The sequence below is a fragment of the Antennarius striatus genome, chromosome 24, assembly GCF_040054535.1.
Source record: "Antennarius striatus isolate MH-2024 chromosome 24, ASM4005453v1, whole genome shotgun sequence".
Lineage (NCBI taxonomy): Eukaryota > Metazoa > Chordata > Actinopteri > Lophiiformes > Antennariidae > Antennarius > Antennarius striatus.
Window position 1 is genome coordinate 4,611,471 of NC_090799.1, and position 17,806 is coordinate 4,629,276.

The following is a 17,806-nucleotide window of genomic DNA, read 5'->3' on the forward strand; positions in this document are numbered from 1 at the left end:
GGATTCTGGTTTGTATTTAGATTCTAGATCACCATTTCACATCCCAACATTGCAAGATTGGGCCTTTCTTTATTACGTCAATTTTGAAATACAATGTCATTTCTAATTACAAAACCAAGTCATCCGCGTCCAGTCTCATCAGCACTGGGTAAAGTCAATGCTGCATTTAAAGCGCTGCGCCGGCTGTGACTCATGATGGAGGGCAGTTGTTAGTCTACATGTCCTTGTGTCCTTGGGAAGAATCTTAAACCTGTTCCATTGGTGTGTGTGACTGATTGTGTGATTGGTTATCGCTGCTGTAGAGCAGAATACTGGTTGGGTCCAACAGGAAAGGTGTTATATAAGTACCAAATTAATTTTGGTTCAAAAACCCGGGAATTAAAACTGGAGGATGTTCTTTGTTATTATCTGATTTTATTTAATATCTTATTTATTATCAAAAAATACTTTCATATAACAACATGTTTGCCAATGCACGGATGTGGTTCATTTTTCTAAAATTTTCTATCACCACCCAGCTGACAGTTAATAAGACTTCTGACAGTCACCACTGCTTTGTCTTTTCACAGGGACGTCATGTCAAGACTGGACAGCTGGCTGCCATCAAAGTCATGGATGTCACAGAGGTGAGGCTACAGAACATGTTGTTTCAGCTTGACATGGCAATGCAGCGATCACAACACAAAGGATTCAATAAAAGACACAACACACTGTATATTGTTGTGTAATGTTACTGTGTGAGGATTATATTTACTGTTTTTTGCAATTTTATAAATTGCTGTTTGTCTCCTGGAAAGTTAAACACTTTCCTTTAGAACAGTATAACTTGGTGTGTTGGTGAGTTTTTGCTATTTGTCTTATTAATATTAATATTTTTAAACTTTTCAATGGTTCTGAGACCAGACCGTTTTGGTCTGACATAGATGAACTTACCACGTTCTGTTCCACCCACCAACCCACCCATAACATCATGGAAGGGGTAGAGGCAACAGGATGGCTATTGAGTAGGGTGCGTCATTTAGCGGCCGGCTGGCTGCCCTCCGCTTTGGGAGGTCCTGCCTGTAGATGAGAGAACACATATAACCACACGTGCAGAAACGCCGACAGATTCAGATTCAAAGGCTCGACCAGCAGGGCCAACCACCCACACAGCCATAATAATGATGGAGGACTGTGGGTGTAACTGCATGCATCAATAACAGGCTGTACTGGTGGATTCTGGAGACTTAATGCCCCGGGGTTCATTATCTTTCTTGGGGCAGTAAAGTCTGAAGCCAACAACTTAAGTAAAATCCATTCAGCACTTCTGTTGTGCCACATGTTTCTGACATAACCCTGGTTAGACCACTGACTGAGCAGCAGAATGCTATTTGCCCTGACTTGCCTGCTGTCACTCCTCACATGAAACTTTGTCAGAGTCTCATTTATTATCATGTATAACCGGTTTATGGATTATTAGTCAGCCACTTCCTGGGAAACTATAAAGACGTGTGTGTGTGTGTGTGTGTGCGTGCGTGCGTGCATGTACACACACACACACACACACACACACACACACACACACACACACACACACACACACACACACACACACACACACATACACACACACACACACACACACACACACACACACACACACACACACACGTTACAGTAGTACCTCAAGATACAAGTTTAATCCTCTCCGTGACTGAGCTTGTAAGTCAATATTTCCCCATTTAAAATATCTAAAATCGTTTTTCAAGTTTGTAAAAAAAAAAAAAAAAAAGCCCCACATCCTCTAAATTATGGGAAAGAAGTGTCTCGAGGTACTATTGTATATCAAAAATAATTTTTTATCTTAGAAATAATTTCTCACAAATAGCAGGAGCTGAGGTCAAATCAATTTTACCATATGTTTGAAAGTGAGTGCTGCTTGTTGATTCTCAAATCAAGTAGTCCATTATTTGTATTTAATTATTGATGATTGAGGATTAGTTGAGGATTATCCATCATGTAGATTCTCCCAACAAGGGCTTAAAGTCTCACTCATGAAAATGAGTGAATGTTACATCTATTATTAGACATAGGTATGAAAATCATGTAAATCACACCTTCAAATCGGAAACTCTACATTTACAGTAGTCTGTGTCTGAACATTTCGTTGCTGAAGTCCATCCGTCCATATTCTTGTAGACGATCCTATCCCCAGCAAGACTGTCTTCGTATTTTGACAGAACTGACATGGTTTTCTGCATCTAATGACCGTTTTCATTATGGTTTGCTGCCCTGGCTGTGGATCTCATCCACAGGCCCATCCACTATCACTGTGACCCACATTCTCATTCCTGCTCCACATTCCCAAATCACTCCTCCATTCCTCCTCTGTGTTGCCACATCGCCCTGGAGCTAAAAATGGCTGCCCTTCTCCCTCTATTCTGTTATATATCAGATCTCCTCCAGTGCTCTGGTGCTGGATGGGTCTTGTCGAATGATGGTGTTATTCTTTTGCAGCCTCTCAGCAGTCAGGTACAGATCTAGTATCGCAGCTTAATACCTGTGTTCTGTCCTTCATTGTTGTCTTCATATCCTGATTGTTGTCAGTTGACATATCTCCAGTCCTCCTCTTCCTCCCTCTCCTCATCCTCTCTGGGGTACATCACCATATGAGTGTCTGTCTCTCTTCACCATCTGACTTTTTGCAATTGCGAGTGTTATAATCCATCAGCTGCATAGCAGAGAGGGACTGGGGGTGGGGGTGGGCCTCCGACAGAAACGCTGACGTCAGCTCATACGAGTCACCCAGCAGCAGGATGGCCATCGTCTCAGCCTTTAACGCTGGGTGATGCATTCAGACAGATTGCCGTTCTGATTCCACCACATTTTATGTGTTTGAATAATCAAATTCAAATCAGTTAATTTTACATGTTGGAGTCTTCAGCGATGGTGATGTGCAACTGCCACCCCCGCCTTCAGTTTCTGTCCCCCTCCTCCCACTGTAATGTCTAGAGGAGAGGTTGTGTAACCATAAAGAAAACCACTAGCAGGCTCATCGCTGCATGTGCGCAATTAGTGTGTCACTATTAATCATTGTCAAGTTGCTATTAGATGCAAGAAAGGAACAGCGTAGTTCGTCGTGACCTTTTTATCAATGTGATCCTGGACAGATGGACTTCTTTAACCTGCACTAACAGACACTAAAAAATAAAACAGTCTTGTCTGTTTTAGGGGACATTTGACTCTTGTAAAACCATTTATTAGTCTTCCATTAATTGCACACAGCACACTCTATGTGTCATTTCCTGTTCCATGTGTTTGCAAATGGTCGGGATGGGATAGTTTCCATGCAGGATGTCAGATAATGCGTATCTGCAGGGGCTTTGCCATTGATCTAACGTTTCGTTTATTTTTTTTAACACAGAGGGGGACGGATAACGGTGATCTTACACATCAAGTCACAATGAGTCTCACTCATGCTTCATTATTCCCCAAACAAAGGCGTCATTTGACAGCAGAAGGACTACCACAACTTCATTGTTAAATGGTCACATGATCGACGCGACCCAGCCAGGCTAAAATGAACCCACATCAGGGCTTTGTCACATATTTACACTCACTTCAATCACAAGTATGGAAATGGGTGGACTTAAATCTTTAAATTTAATGTCACTCAAGGTCGATGCCTTCCAGAGTTTCCAGTTCTAAGGATCAATGCCTACTTGTGTTTTGATACCTGTAACAAATATGCATTGTTGTTTTGTGTTTGTGTGTGTGTGTGTGTGTTTCCAGGATGAAGAGGAGGAAATTAAACTGGAGATCAATATGCTGAAGAAATATTCCCACCACCGAAACATAGCCACCTACTATGGGGCTTTCATTAAAAAGAGCCCCCCGGGACACGATGACCAGCTATGGGTAAGTCCTCAAATCCATAGAAAAAGAGTGGAAGGAAAGTATGAAGTTGTTGAGATTAGTTCCTACATTTACTGTGTATTAGAAAGTTATTTACTATCTCGGTCACTGGTTGTAAGAAGGCAGTGTGTTTAGCTAATCTTATTTTGTTTGATGTCAGTGATTTTTCTGATCAATATTTTGGATTTAGTTGGTGATGGAGTTCTGTGGAGCCGGTTCCATCACAGACCTGGTGAAGAACACCAAGGGGAACCAGCTGAAGGAAGACTGGATTGCCTACATTTCCAGAGAAATCCTCAGGGTTAGCCTGTCCCCCTCTCTCTCTCTATTTCTGTCTCTCCTTTTCTCCCTCTCTCATATTGCGTGTTTGTCTCTCAGGGGCTGGCACACCTTCATGCCCACCACGTCATTCACCGTGACATCAAAGGCCAGAATGTCTTGTTGACGGAGAACGCTGAGGTCAAACTAGGTGAATTGCGATTTCTGTCTGTTTTTTTTTTTTTTTTGCAAATAATCAGCAGTTATTTTGCTGCTGAGGGGCTGTTAACACTGTGCAGGTTTTGAGTGTCTCAAATGAAATTTGACAGCCGTGAGAGATTTAAGGTGAAATCTTTGGTCTTGGATTGTTGTAAAACCTCTGAAGACTTGATCTTGAGTTTTTCTAGACTTTTAGTAAATGTGCAAAAATCGATTGTTTAACTGTAATTGAAACCCCATTTTACATCAAATCGTATTTTCACTACCCACTAAAAAGAAAAAAAATAAGATTTTTATTTCATGACATCTTGATTTAAACATATAAATATGCGCTACGTTAGTAGACAGTATGAGTTTGTCGATGCATAGCGCTGTTGGTGAGTAGGTATGGTTCTGTTTGTCTGGCACATCTCAAAATTGATTTTATCCAGTGTGACACAGATTGTGACTCAGATTGATTCAGAATGACAAACAATGATTGTCATTATTACAGTCTTCCTGCTTCTTGAGTCTATTTCTATAGTAGATTGCCAGACATGTGACTGCTAATGTCAACTGAGAATTTCCTCTTGTTTCACAAACAGGTTTTAAAAATCCTCTACACAATTTTTGGCAGCTGAAATTTGATGTGTTTTCTGTTACACAAAATTTGATTTTTGTTTTTATAAAAGAAATCAAGGCATTGTTTGTTTGAAGTAACAGTGCTGCCTTGAAATGCATAGATTTGCATGTAAATACTGTTGCTATTAAACATGGATAGTTTACTGTCCTAAACACAAAATATTGAAAAAGAAGTTGAGGAAAATAACTTCAAGCATTTGTTTTAGTTGTAAAAGATAAAGCTTTGCCTGATTAATTTTAAAATTGACCCCGTTCCATAATTTCATGTTCATTCTAACTACCTGAGTGTGCGGCGCTTGTCTGACTTGACTCTACCTGCTGGTTACTATCTCTAGTCGACTTTGGCGTGAGCGCTCAGCTGGATCGGACAGTCGGGAGGAGGAACACCTTCATCGGGACCCCCTATTGGATGGCTCCTGAGGTCATTGCGTGTGATGAGAACCCAGACGCCACATATGATTACAGAGTAAGACCTTCAGCAGAATCACTCCAAAACTTGATGTTATGTAATTGTGTAGAACTGTTGCGCTGTCCCTGAGTGGTTTTAGTGAACGGTTGTTGTCTCTCCTTGCAGAGCGATCTGTGGTCTTGCGGCATCACAGCTATCGAAATGGCTGAAGGAGCTCCGCGTCAGTACCAGCTCTTCTTGATGTTACCATTCTTTCTTTTTGTCCAAGCCCCCTGAATCCTAACTGATCTCTCTGTGTGGTTCTTCCAGCTCTTTGTGACATGCATCCAATGCGTGCGCTCTTCCTCATTCCAAGAAACCCTCCTCCCAGGCTCAAATCTAAAAAATGGTGAGTACCACCCACAAAAATGTGAAAACACTTATCCTTTCCGATCCTCCTCTCACCTGAACAAATCCTCACACAGTTGTTGTTTTTTTTTTAAAAAGCTCTTTTATATATAGAGTTGCCTCTTGGCCTCTTGTGTGTACTGTTTTGCATTTTGATTTCGTCTCTGGCGTAGGAACAAGCAACTACAGCCTTTCCTTTGTGCTTTGCTGCTGAGATGAACATCTGTGGTACACCTGCTCTGGCTGACTCAGCCTAACTTGGCACACACTGCAGCACTTCTCTGATTTGAGTTTTTCTTTCAGCTGGTGGTGCAGCTGAGATTAGTTGGTTCTTATTTTAACACAGGTGTCAGATAGATCGCGCTGTACGTCATTGGACGTCATCAGGAAATAACTGCAGAAACAGTCATGCTTGGGATGTTTGAATATGATCTGTTTTTACATGGCCATCTGGTACATTCTGCTGCTTTTTTCTGCATTGTTTTTCTGACTTATTCTTCCTTCTTCCTCTTCCCCGCAGGTCCAAAAAGTTCTTCAGTTTCATCGAAGGCTGTCTGGTGAAGAACTACACACAGCGGCCCCCAACGGAGCAGCTGCTGAAGCACCCCTTTATCCGAGATCAGCCAAACGAGAGGCAAGTTCGCATTCAGCTCAAAGACCACATCGACCGGACAAAGAAGAAGAGAGGAGAGAAAGGTGTGTTCGTCGATCCATTTTCACGAGCCAACTGGTTAATTTAGTTGTCTTGCCTGTTTGTGAAAAAAAAATAAAAAACTTTTTGAATTTGAGAGGTTTGAATTCTGTTATTTCTTTCAGATGAGACAGAGTACGAGTACAGTGGCAGTGAAGAAGAGGAGGAGGATCCACCTGAGCAGGAGGGAGAGCCAAGGTAAGCCACCATTCTTTAAAATAGGATGTGCTTCTTCCTTATATCTCTCTGTTCTAACAGCTTCCCTCTTTCTGCCTATCATCCAGCTCCATTGTCAATGTGCCAGGTGAGTCAACTCTGCGCCGTGATTTCATCCGCCTGCAGCAGGAGAACAAGGAGCGATCGGAGGCGCTTCGTCGCCAGCAGCTCCTCCAGGAGCAGCAGCTCCGAGAGCAAGAAGAGTACAAGCGCCAACTTTTGGCCGAGAGGCAGAAACGCATCGAGCAACAGAAGGAGCAGCGGAGACGGCTAGAAGAGGTAGGCCAGTGTGGTTTTTGTTTTGTTTTTTTGTCACTCATCACTCACAGATTAATCTGATGTGAATCATGTTTGGTATTTGTTTGCCCTACAGCAACAGCGGCGTGAAAGGGAAATGAGGAGGCAACAGGAACGCGAGCAGCGTCGCCGCGAGCAAGAGGACAAGAGGCGCATTGAAGAGATGGACCGTCGACGTAAAGAAGAGGAAGAGCGACGGCGGGCTGAGGACGAGAAGAGAAGAAACGATCGCGAACAGGTCGGCTGTTGCTTTCTAACAGTTGTGTCTTTGCTTGGTGTGAATGAAAATTAAGCTGTGCAACAACTTCCATCAGGAAGCGTGGTTCAAGTTGCACATGTTTTGCATCGCCTGTGAGAGAAAACCAAATTAGTCTGTGATTGTGGTGTGCCACAAGGTTAAATCTCCAAAAGAAATGCAAATTAATATTCAAAAGGAATAGGACAATTAACTGTGAGAAGGAAACAAATCTGAAATGGAAGCGAGACATGAAGCCGAGCGTCATCTTCTTGCTGTCGGCTCCTTTCTGGATGAATGACTGTGACTGTTTTGCTTTGCTCTGACTGACAGGAGTACATCAGACGGCAGCTGGAGGAGGAGCAGAGACACCTGGAGATGCTACAGGAGCAGCTGCTACGTGAACAGGCCATGCTGCTGGTCAGTCACACACAAACACCACCTCCATGCTAGGAAACCTTAGGTCTTTGAAACAGATCAGGATGAATGATAATCAAGGAAATCAGTTTGATTTAAATCAGAGTCTGCATTATATCACATTTTGTCACAGAGAACTGTATCTGAATCAAAGAATTAAAATGAATCAAGCAAATTATGTTTTGAGGAAAAGATTCAAAAGACGGTGTTGATATTTAGTATAATTTTGCCAAACTGAAGGAGGTTGCTGGTTCTACTATCTTTACTTATGGCCTTGAATCAATTCCACAATGTGCAACAGGAGTTTAAGTGGCGGGAGCTTGAGGAGCAACGTAAAGCCGAACGACTCCACAAGCGCCTGCAGCATGAGCAGGCCTATCTGCTGTCGCTTCAGCATGAGTCCAAACAGCAGCCTGGCGACAAGTCCAAGCTCCCTGCAGATCATAGCAATCGTCCACAGACCTCCACTCTGCCCCCCCACAGAGTCCTCAGCTCAAGCTCTCAAGCTCAGGTCCTTGACAGCGGTGCCTCCGTAGCAACAGGGGCCCACGAGCTCTCCGGAGCTCCTCACACAATCCCGTTGGACAATACAAAGTCGTGTCCAGCAGCACCAGAGACCACTGACTCTGATCAGACCTGCCTCAGCCAGCTCTCAAACGCCCCCTGCCCCCCCTACATTGAAACCCCCGTGGACTCTGAGCCTGCCAAGGAAGAAAGTGTGGAACCCGATAGACCCACAGAGCTTGTCAGTCATCCTCAGCCTAACAGAGAGGTGAACCTCTTCCGTGGCTCTGCCTGATCTTTTCCTCCTTCTTGCTTGTACACACGCAGCTGATGATAGAGGGTGGGTGCTAGCAGCAATTGGGAGTTCCTTTCAAGTCCAAACACTGATTTACCATTTTCTATTCTCCTTTTAAAGTAATAATTTAATAGAACACAGACCCTATAGGATGAAACGAATGTCGGCGAAGGGTGAAGAATGGAAACCCTCAGGCTCGCAGCCGCCAGCAACCCGTCTGTTCATGTCCACCACTCTGTCTTTGCCCTGGCTCTTGCAACTTGCAATGTTGTCGGTCTCCTTGACTACTAAAACTGTCAGAATGTGAAAACATTATTGTCATAATTGTCTCCTGAAGCTGGCTATGCAAGAAAAAGAGAAATAATGGAGTTATAAGTTTGGTAGTCTGTGGAAAAATAACAAACTTTAAATTATCCATGGATAATCCATGTATTCATATAAATAAGATTTTGTTTTTTAATTCCTATTCATTTATTGTTCTTTTTTATTTATTCATGAGACATCTTGGATATTTATCTAGTCAGCTCTAAACAGAATCCCCAATTGCAAGGAATTTCTCTTAATCTCGAATGGCCGACCTACGATGTTACTTTTCAATGTGGCTGTTCTGACTTGATGCGAATGGATCGGGCCGTTGCATGTGGATGGCTGAGGCCCAGACTAACATCTAGGACACAGAGGCAGTGTCCCCTGTCATCATTAACACTGATCTTTCCCACAGGATGTTAAAAAGATTCACGTCTCTGCACACATACCTGTCTGAACGGCTGTCCGATTGAGCTTCAAGCATGTTTATTATTGTCACCAAATGTAATAATTGTTCATGTTAAGCGATCGATAATGAAGGGTTTTTAATAATGACTCCCAAGGGACTCCACTCAAAAAAAAAAGGAGATGGGAACCATTTTTTCTATGTAGTCGCTCGTCATTTTGGCTCAAGAAATGCTTCCCTTTGACTTCATTCTACCTTTCCTTGACACTCATTCCGTCCTTTTCCCATACCGTTCCCTCACCCCAGGCCGATGAGCGCTACCGTAAGAACATTCAAGGCTCCCCTCAGACTGCCCCTCCGCCAAAGCAACCCCCTCTGCCTCCCCGTTCCTCTGAACCGTTCTCCAACGGTGGCTCGTCCGAGGCTGCCGCCATGCACCGACCCATGGAGCCTCAGGTAATTCCTTCTTCCATAGTGACCTCATTTCCTCTCCCGGTCCATCCCTGCTGGGTTTTTATCAGCAGTGAACTTTTCAACTCTTGTTTGTCCCAAGAATGGTTGAAAATGTTGAAAGAAATGTTTTTAAAATGTTAAAACAAGGTCTTAATGATAATAGGTTTTCCATATATCTTTAAATCATTGCTAAATCACAGTGAGGAAAACTTTTATTGTGTATTTGGGTCACCTGTGGGTGTAAGATGTTCATTTTTAGGAGATATTTTTTATTAAATCCATACACTTTACTAAAGAGGCTTTTTAGACTTGGTATTACCATCTATAATGTTAAAAGCATTGTGTCCCGGTGATGTGTGAGGTGTGAGGAATTGAGATGACTTCTTAATGTCAGGTGTAAACAGCCTACAGTAAACTCAACCCTGCTCCCATCCATTTTTCCCCCGGCATTTTTCTTTCCACTCAGCAAATAAAGAAGAGAGCATGTTGGATTATTTTAATAATACACTCAGTTGATGGAAAAGGGTTGCACTTCCTTGTGACCAATATAATCATTAATCTACACCAGATTTGCTAGATTAATTGCTGTGTATTTTATCCATGTACCATTTCTCTATGTCCATCTGCAAAGTCCAACTTTCGTGATGAGATCAAATCACATATTGGCACCTTAATAATTACTCCTATAAAAGATTCCATTTCTGTGCAGTATGAGCAGTGGGATCTGTATTTGCGTTCGTCACTGTTCTATCCGTTGTTGAAGTCTTATTTTTGTCGAACCAGCGAAATTAACACTTTACTCATCACAAAGTTATTAATTTAGTAAAAATATTGAAATACACATAAAAATAAACCTGAACTGCATGTGTATCAAAGAATATACTATTATAACAAAAGTATCAGTGTTTTCTTACATCCTTACATCTTCAGTATAACAAACTCTCTCAAACTCACAAGTTAGAATTTAATAGCGTATTGACTCGTCTGTTGAAAAAATAAAGTGTGAAAACTGCAAGTTCTGGTTGTTGCATAATTTTCCCAAAATATTGAATTATCCTTTAAAGTATTTGCATCAGTTTAAATCCCAGAATGCACCTGGGCCACATGCTTCATTGTGTTGTGTTTCTGTCTGATATATGCATGTGTAGAAATCTGAGCATATGTATGTGAGAAGCCACACACATCTTCCCTCATGTCTCACTGTGTTGTCTGCTTGTTTCACCCCCCCTCCCTCCTTCCTTGCCCCCCCCCCCCCTTCCCTTACCTCCTATAAAAGGTCCAGTGGTCTCACCTGGCTGCTCTAAAAAGCAGCAACAGTGCCACCCCCTCTCCTCCTCCTCCGCCTGTGGTCTCTCGCTCCCAGTCCTTCAGCGAGCCCGGCGGCGTGACCTCTAGCTTTGCACAACTCCACCTGCGTTCCCAGGATCCCCATTACCACCAACACCACCACCCATCGCCCGCACGCACTGACCCCCAGCCCCAACCTCCCCTCCACCACCCTCAGGCCCTCACAAGGGCTGAACACCAGGCCAGCAGTGAGGAGGTACCTCCCAAGGTAAGGAGCTGATACGGCCCTCCCTCCCCATCCCTGCCCTGACCTTTGCTCTCCCTCATTCACATCCTGTCATGTTGATCACTTCAACCACGACCTGTCAGTTTGTGTCGGACATTATTCCCCCTAAAAGTGTGTAAACTTATGAAACTTTGAGTGTAAAAGTGAGGTTTTGCACATCGCCAAACAAAATCTAATGATTTCATCATATCAACCAAGAACACATTAAATTAATTCATGTGTTGTTTCCAGTGGCATTTTTCTGTTGGGATCAGTTTAAAGGGATCATCCAGCATCTCCTCTCAAACTTGTTTGAGGACCGTTTGAATCTGTCTCTCCCAGGTCCCGGTACGGACCACATCCAGGTCTCCAGTGCTGTCTCGCCGAGAGTCCCCTCTGCCATCACAGCCTGGGAACCAGAGCGGACAGAGGAGTGCTGGCGGGTACGTGAGGAACACTGAAGTGAAACTACCACCTCACTCCAGAAAGCATGTGTTTATTGTGGAAAAAAGTTACAGTAGCACCCAGAGATACAAATTTAATTCATTCTGTGACACATTTTCCCCATTTAAAATAACTAAAATCATTTTTAATCTGTTTCAGCTTTATAAAAAAAGCCCCAAGCCCTTTAAATTATGAAATAAACGAATGAGAACAAGTTGCTTGTATGTCATGGTACTACTGTACATATGAGCCATTAACGCAATATTTATACTTCCAACAGAAACGTGGAGCAGCGCCCCCTGTGGGACAGAGTGGAGAAGCTGCAGTCTCGACCGGGCAGCGGCAGCTCTTCTGGTTCCTCTAACTCCGGCTCCCAGGCCAGTCCTGGCGACCGCTTCAGGCCACGCTGTGAGTCCCCTGGTACTGTACTCAGTTACATTCCTCACACTCTACCAACACTGAGAATATTACAGCATTAGCACCGATATGTTGTCTGGTCCCACCGTTCATACATTTTCTCTCCTCTGTAACGGATTCTTTTTTTCCATCTTCCCACAAAAGCTTCTTCCAAATCCGAAGGGTCTCCTCTCCAGCGTCCTGAAAACATCCCCAAGAAACACGACGAGAAGAACATCACCAGGCCGACACGACCAGCTGTAAGTAAACCGTCACTTTCGTTGGTGGTTAAAAATATTTGACACGAAATGGGTGAATCCTGTCGTCTTTTTTTTATTTTTTTATTTTTACATTTTCTCTTATTTCCTGCTACAAACATTATTCAACCACCTGGTGTGTGTGCAACGGTTCGTGTTGTTGGGGAACCCTTTAGGGTGATGCGGTAAGCCTATTAAATGAGACTACACAATCTCAATTTTGCTCTGCTTGCACCGTTCTCCCTTTACTTTGATATGACAAACGCTTCTAATAAAAGTTCCTTCCGTCGGTATTAGTGCAATAATCCTTTTCAGTTGTGTCTTTGGCTGTTTGTGATGTCAATGCCTGCTTTTGGCATCAATCCTTACGTTTGTGCACTCCTGTCTCACTTTATTGCCTTACACTTGCTGGATTATCCCACTGCAGCAGGTTCCTTAGCCTGGATTGGAATGAAAGCACACACACACTCACCTCTTGACTTGTACTTGTCAGAATTGCTCCTAATCCCACCTGGCGTTATTGTTTGGATTAAAGAAATAGCCAGTTTCTTTGTTGAGCATGTCAGGGAAGAATCGCCCTTCCTGTCCTTGTCGACAAGTGGCCTTCAAAGCTTTCATTTTTTCTGGAATATGTGTTTGTCGGGCTAAAAGATTATCATCTTTTTGGTGGCGTTGTTGCATAAACACTCACTGTGTCTCTCAGGACCTGACGGCTCTGGCGAAGGAGCTTCGAGCAGTGGATGACGTGAGACCTCCCCACAAGATCACCGACTACTCCTCCTCAAGTGAGGAGTCGGGCACCACCGATGAGGAAGATGACGAGGAGGTGGACCAAGAAGCTGGCGATGAGTCCACCTCTGGGGCAGAGGACTCCAGAGCCGGGTAGGTCCAACAGTAATAGTCTGTTTCATTCGTCGCATTTATGCTTCAGACGCAACACAATATTGCATCAGCTTCTCTGCATGACTGGTAACACTGGTCTGGTTATGGACGTCAGATATCCCCATGGCTTCCACAGGAAGCTGAGCAATGGTGAGACGGAGTCCGCTAAGACCATGCTGGTTGAGGACTCAGAGAGCGACCAGGTGACTACACCCTCTAAGGACGGCACTCTGGTCATCAGACAGGTGAGACGAGGCGACAACAACTAATATTGAATGTACAGTTCACCCAGAAATGAAAAATCAGTCGTTATCAGTCGTTATCTATTTACCCCGACGCTAATGGAAAATCAGATGAAGTTTAACCACAAAAACAGAATGAAACGTAAGAAAACGAATAGAAACGGCCTCGGTTTTGTCCCGTGGGATGTCCTGAGATCCTGAACTGATTGAAAGTAGATGTCAAGTCTTCTAAATTTAACACTTCACATGACTCTAATAGTGTTCGCTAACACCTGTCTACCTGCCTTACAAGAAAAAGTGTCAACAATTACTTATAATTATTTTTGGGTAAACTGTCATTTTAATAAAATTGTAATTTATTCGGTATTTTTGTTTCTCCACTCATTCTGCACCATTTTTCCATTTTCCAGTTTGTTACCAATCCATTTATAGTGTGATTATCATTTAAACCTTTACGCACCACTTAATCTAGTATTTTACATAGTTGTGGTTCTATTTGACACACAGGAAATGATATCCCGTGTGCAATAATGTCAGAAGAAGTAGGAGTAAATTGCAATCACAGCCAAACTTTCAGATCCTCCTTCTCTTCACCTGCTTGCTCGAGCCCAAGTGTGCCTGTTCTTGCTTCCAGAGCACCGCTGACATAAAGCAGTTGGTCAGTCTGTCCTCCTCCTCTTCCTCGGCCGGCCCTGGCCAAGGCCAAGGCCAGCCCCAACTCCCTGGCCACGGCCTGCCAGAGAAAAACGGCTTTACCGGCCACATACACCTCCTACCAGACCTTATCCAGCAGAGCCATCACTCCCCTTCCTCCTCCACCATCATCGCTCCCTCCTCCTCCTCCTCCTCCTCCTATACCTCCTCTTCCTCTCCCTTCCCATCATCATCTAGCCATGCCAGTCCTGCCATTTCCCCACAGAACCTCATGGACAAGTTCACTGCGTTGGAGGTACGTCGCCTTCGCGTCTGAAACAAATAGAGGAATGGACTGGTTCGTGGTGTAGAGGTTTAGTCATGAGCTCCAATAGCAGGTGCAATTATTTGGGTTTTTTCAACATAACAGATTTACTGCTTAGGTTCCCTTTTTTTAAGTGTGAACTTCATCAAGATAAATAATTTGCAAATGCTATTGGAAGTCAGATTGATTAATGTTTATCACTGCTGCAAATCTCTCACATCTACCACCCTGTACAAACCCGTCCATTCCTGTATTGTTGGGTCGAGCCCCTCTGCACCCTTTCCTGACTTCACCCTGGCTCTCCTCTTCCTCTCTCCGGTTTGGCTGACACCTGGTTTGGGCTTCAAACTCCTTCCTTCCTGCAATTCACTGCATTGCACTGTCTCTGCTAACACTGATGCCTCCTGGTGGTCGAACATGGTCATAGCATGGATTAAAAAAAACTTGCGGTCGGTTCCTTCAACAACTTCCACCAACAAGCATCTCATACCGGTTTGATATAACGGGTGGAACTGGATCAATTGCAAGTTCGTGCGACTTTAAAGAGGCGAATCTATTTACGACGATTAATTCAAACTAATGCTTCTTTTCTGTGTGATTTGCTAACGTCACATCTCGGGTTGTGAAAACACGATTCTTCTCTGTGATTCAGGAACATCTTTATCTAATACTTCACAGCAGCCAATGTGTGGATCCTTTCACTTTCCTTTATCTGACACATTTATCTCCATGTATCTTCAATTTAACTAACTGAACAACCTATTTTTTTTCCCATTTATTCTAACCTCACTTTGCTGTGGCAAAAAATCCTATTCACTTTATGTCATGTCATAGAAATGTGGTTTGATTAAACTGAACGTTGTCATGAGCATCAATTTCTGTTTTTACATTCTGATTCTAAATATTCTAACTTCTTTTTAACAGTCCCAGTCAGAGAGCAACTCCATGTCCAAACACAAGTCTTCCTCCTCCTTCACTCCCTTCATTGACCCTCGTCTTCTCCAGATCTCTCCTTCCAGCGGCAGCTCCCTCAACAACATGGGTAGGTCACCAGCTAACCAAACCTGTGTTTATTATGGCAGCTCCACTGAAGCCTACCCTGGTTTTTGACTTAAGGAGTGTTTCTGAGCTTTTGCTTCACCCCTACACTTTTTAAAGATTTTCTGAAGTACTGATAAAGAAATTATGCTGGAGTATGTGAGCCAAGAATCAAGTTGTACTCAATTCAGTTTGCAGAAGGGAGGACGACCTAGTATTAATGTTGATCTCTGATTCTCTTCTTCTTCCAGCGGCGTTTGGGCAGGATGGACGTCTGGCAGACCCCCTGAGGTCTGACCCGTCTCGTAAAGGCTCAGTGGTCAACGTCAACCCAGTTAACACGCGCCCACCGAGCGACACGCCAGAGATTCGCAAGTACAAGAAGAGGTTCAACTCTGAGATCCTCTGTGCTGCACTCTGGGGTAAATAGACATCAGGAATCTCTGTTAGATCAAACGTTTTATCCCAGGTTTGCATCGTGGATCTAATAATTGCTTGTGACTCTATAGGGGTGAACCTGCTGGTGGGGACAGAGAGCGGTTTGATGCTGCTGGACCGAAGCGGACAGGGGAAGGTCTACCCCCTGATCAACAGACGACGCATCCAACAGATGGATGTACTGGAGGGACTCAATGTGCTGGTCACCATATCAGGTGCAGGACACGTGCTTGTGCTGCTGAGCATTCTTTTTTGGTTCCTTGCCAGACATTTGAATGTTAGCTAGCAAGGATGATTTTCAATTCTTGGATGAAATGTTCTAATAATTTGATTTTCCCATTTAAATTCCTACCTCCTGCAGGTAAAAAGAACAAACTGCGAGTATATTACCTGTCATGGCTGAGAAATAAGATTTTGCACAACGACCCTGAGGTGGAGAAGAAGCAGGGTTGGGTTAATGTTGGCGACCTGGAAGGTTGCGTCCACTATAAAGTCGGTACGTCCCTTCCAGCTTCAATAAAAATAACACAAACAAGCGTTAGCTAGAACGAACTGTATCTTTACTCACAAGCGGCTCGCTGTTCCTTCCAGTGAAGTACGAGAGGATAAAATTCTTGGTGCTGGCCTTGAAGAACGCTGTGGAGGTGTACGCCTGGGCGCCTAAACCCTACCACAAATTCATGGCCTTTAAGGTAGGAAAGGGGTCCGTTATTCATTCTATGTTTAGAATCACACCCATCAAAGACTGTCGTGTTCTGATGGTACTTCCATGACTTTTTTAGTCATTTGGTGACCTGGTGCACAAACCTCTGCTGGTGGACCTGACTGTAGAAGAAGGACAGAGGTTAAAGGTCATCTACGGCTCCTGTTCAGGCTTTCATGCTGTGGATGTGGACTCTGGAGCCGTTTATGATATCTACCTGCCCACACATGTAAGTTATTAGTGCAGCATGATCAATAATGTGTTTAAGGTCAATTAAAGTCCTAACAGAACTGAACAGCGCTATGCTAAATCTCACTAAATCTCTTCCTTTCTCCTCTTCCCTAGATCCAGACCAGCATTCAGTGCCACGCCATCATCATCTTGCCCAACACCGACGGGATCGAGCTGCTGGTGTGTTACGAGGACGAAGGCGTCTACGTCAACACTTACGGACGCATCACCAAGGATGTGGTGCTGCAGTGGGGAGAAATGCCAACGTCAGTGGGTGAGTGGAGCCATTAAAATAAGTGAGACCATTCAGCTAAGTCCGGTTTGGCTCACATCCCATGAACATCCCATCATCTCTGGTCTGTGTGTGTGTGTGTGTGTGTATGTGTGTGTGTGTGTGTCTGCAGCCTACATTAGGTCAAACCAGATCATGGGCTGGGGCGAAAAGGCCATTGAGATTCGCTCAGTGGAAACGGGACACCTGGATGGGGTCTTCATGCACAAGAGGGCCCAGAGACTCAAATTCCTTTGTGAGAGGAATGATAAGGTGAAAATGTTGCTTTCTCTTTTTTTTGTTTTTGTTTATTTCTTCTTTTCTTCTTGCTCTCTTGTTTCTCTTTTATCTGTCACATTCTTTTTTCTCTTTCTCTTTCTTCCCCTCTTTTACTATTTGTCTGTCTTTCTCTTGCTTCCATTCTCTCTTCTTTTCTTTTCCTCTGTCTCTCTTCGTGCTTTTTTCACCTTTTTCTTACTTCCCCTCTTTTTCTTCTTTCTTGACCCCCTTCCTACCGTGTTTGTGTGCATCCTCAAATCCTTTCCTCCCACTGTTCTTTATGCCCCTTCAAACTCCTCCCTGCCTCTTCTTTTTTTGTATATACTATGTTCTTTTCTCCATTGCTTTCTTTGGTTCTCCTCAGTTTTTTCACTCTATCCTCGCTTATCTTCATCATTTTGTTTTTCCTGTTGACTTTCGTAATTTCCTTGCTGTCACCAAATGTGGTAACTCTGTCATGGAGTCGAGGATAAAACCGTTCAGTGAGGATAATCACTAGCAGAGCAT

The 17,806-nt window shown here is 43.7% G+C and overlaps 1 protein-coding gene across 9 annotated transcripts in view; it reads left to right on the forward strand.

The window, feature by feature from the left end:
• Positions 1-17,806, forward strand: part of LOC137591121 (mitogen-activated protein kinase kinase kinase kinase 4-like) — a 31,303-nt gene that overhangs the window by 10,938 nt on the left and 2,559 nt on the right. Inside the window, exons 3-31 of one of the 9 annotated variants that reach the window (XM_068308887.1) lie at positions 570-626; positions 3,772-3,897; positions 4,085-4,195; positions 4,273-4,363; positions 5,328-5,458; positions 5,567-5,621; positions 5,711-5,789; positions 6,309-6,484; positions 6,605-6,677; positions 6,764-6,974; positions 7,069-7,230; positions 7,561-7,647; positions 7,946-8,416; positions 9,462-9,611; positions 10,885-11,163; positions 11,503-11,603; positions 11,885-12,024; positions 12,166-12,260; positions 12,961-13,139; positions 13,255-13,384; positions 14,016-14,330; positions 15,264-15,381; positions 15,629-15,799; positions 15,887-16,030; positions 16,177-16,311; positions 16,407-16,507; positions 16,598-16,747; positions 16,864-17,023; positions 17,154-17,293. In XM_068308887.1, coding sequence (XP_068164988.1) covers positions 570-626; positions 3,772-3,897; positions 4,085-4,195; positions 4,273-4,363; positions 5,328-5,458; positions 5,567-5,621; positions 5,711-5,789; positions 6,309-6,484; positions 6,605-6,677; positions 6,764-6,974; positions 7,069-7,230; positions 7,561-7,647; positions 7,946-8,416; positions 9,462-9,611; positions 10,885-11,163; positions 11,503-11,603; positions 11,885-12,024; positions 12,166-12,260; positions 12,961-13,139; positions 13,255-13,384; positions 14,016-14,330; positions 15,264-15,381; positions 15,629-15,799; positions 15,887-16,030; positions 16,177-16,311; positions 16,407-16,507; positions 16,598-16,747; positions 16,864-17,023; positions 17,154-17,293 — 4,338 coding nt within the window. The remainder of the gene's footprint in view (positions 1-569; positions 627-3,771; positions 3,898-4,084; positions 4,196-4,272; positions 4,364-5,327; positions 5,459-5,566; positions 5,622-5,710; positions 5,790-6,308; positions 6,485-6,604; positions 6,678-6,763; positions 6,975-7,068; positions 7,231-7,560; positions 7,648-7,945; positions 8,417-9,461; positions 9,612-10,884; positions 11,164-11,502; positions 11,604-11,884; positions 12,025-12,165; positions 12,261-12,960; positions 13,140-13,254; positions 13,385-14,015; positions 14,331-15,263; positions 15,382-15,628; positions 15,800-15,886; positions 16,031-16,176; positions 16,312-16,406; positions 16,508-16,597; positions 16,748-16,863; positions 17,024-17,153; positions 17,294-17,806) is intronic. The other 8 variants (XM_068308889.1, XM_068308888.1, XM_068308890.1 and 5 more) reach the window with 8 other exon arrangements.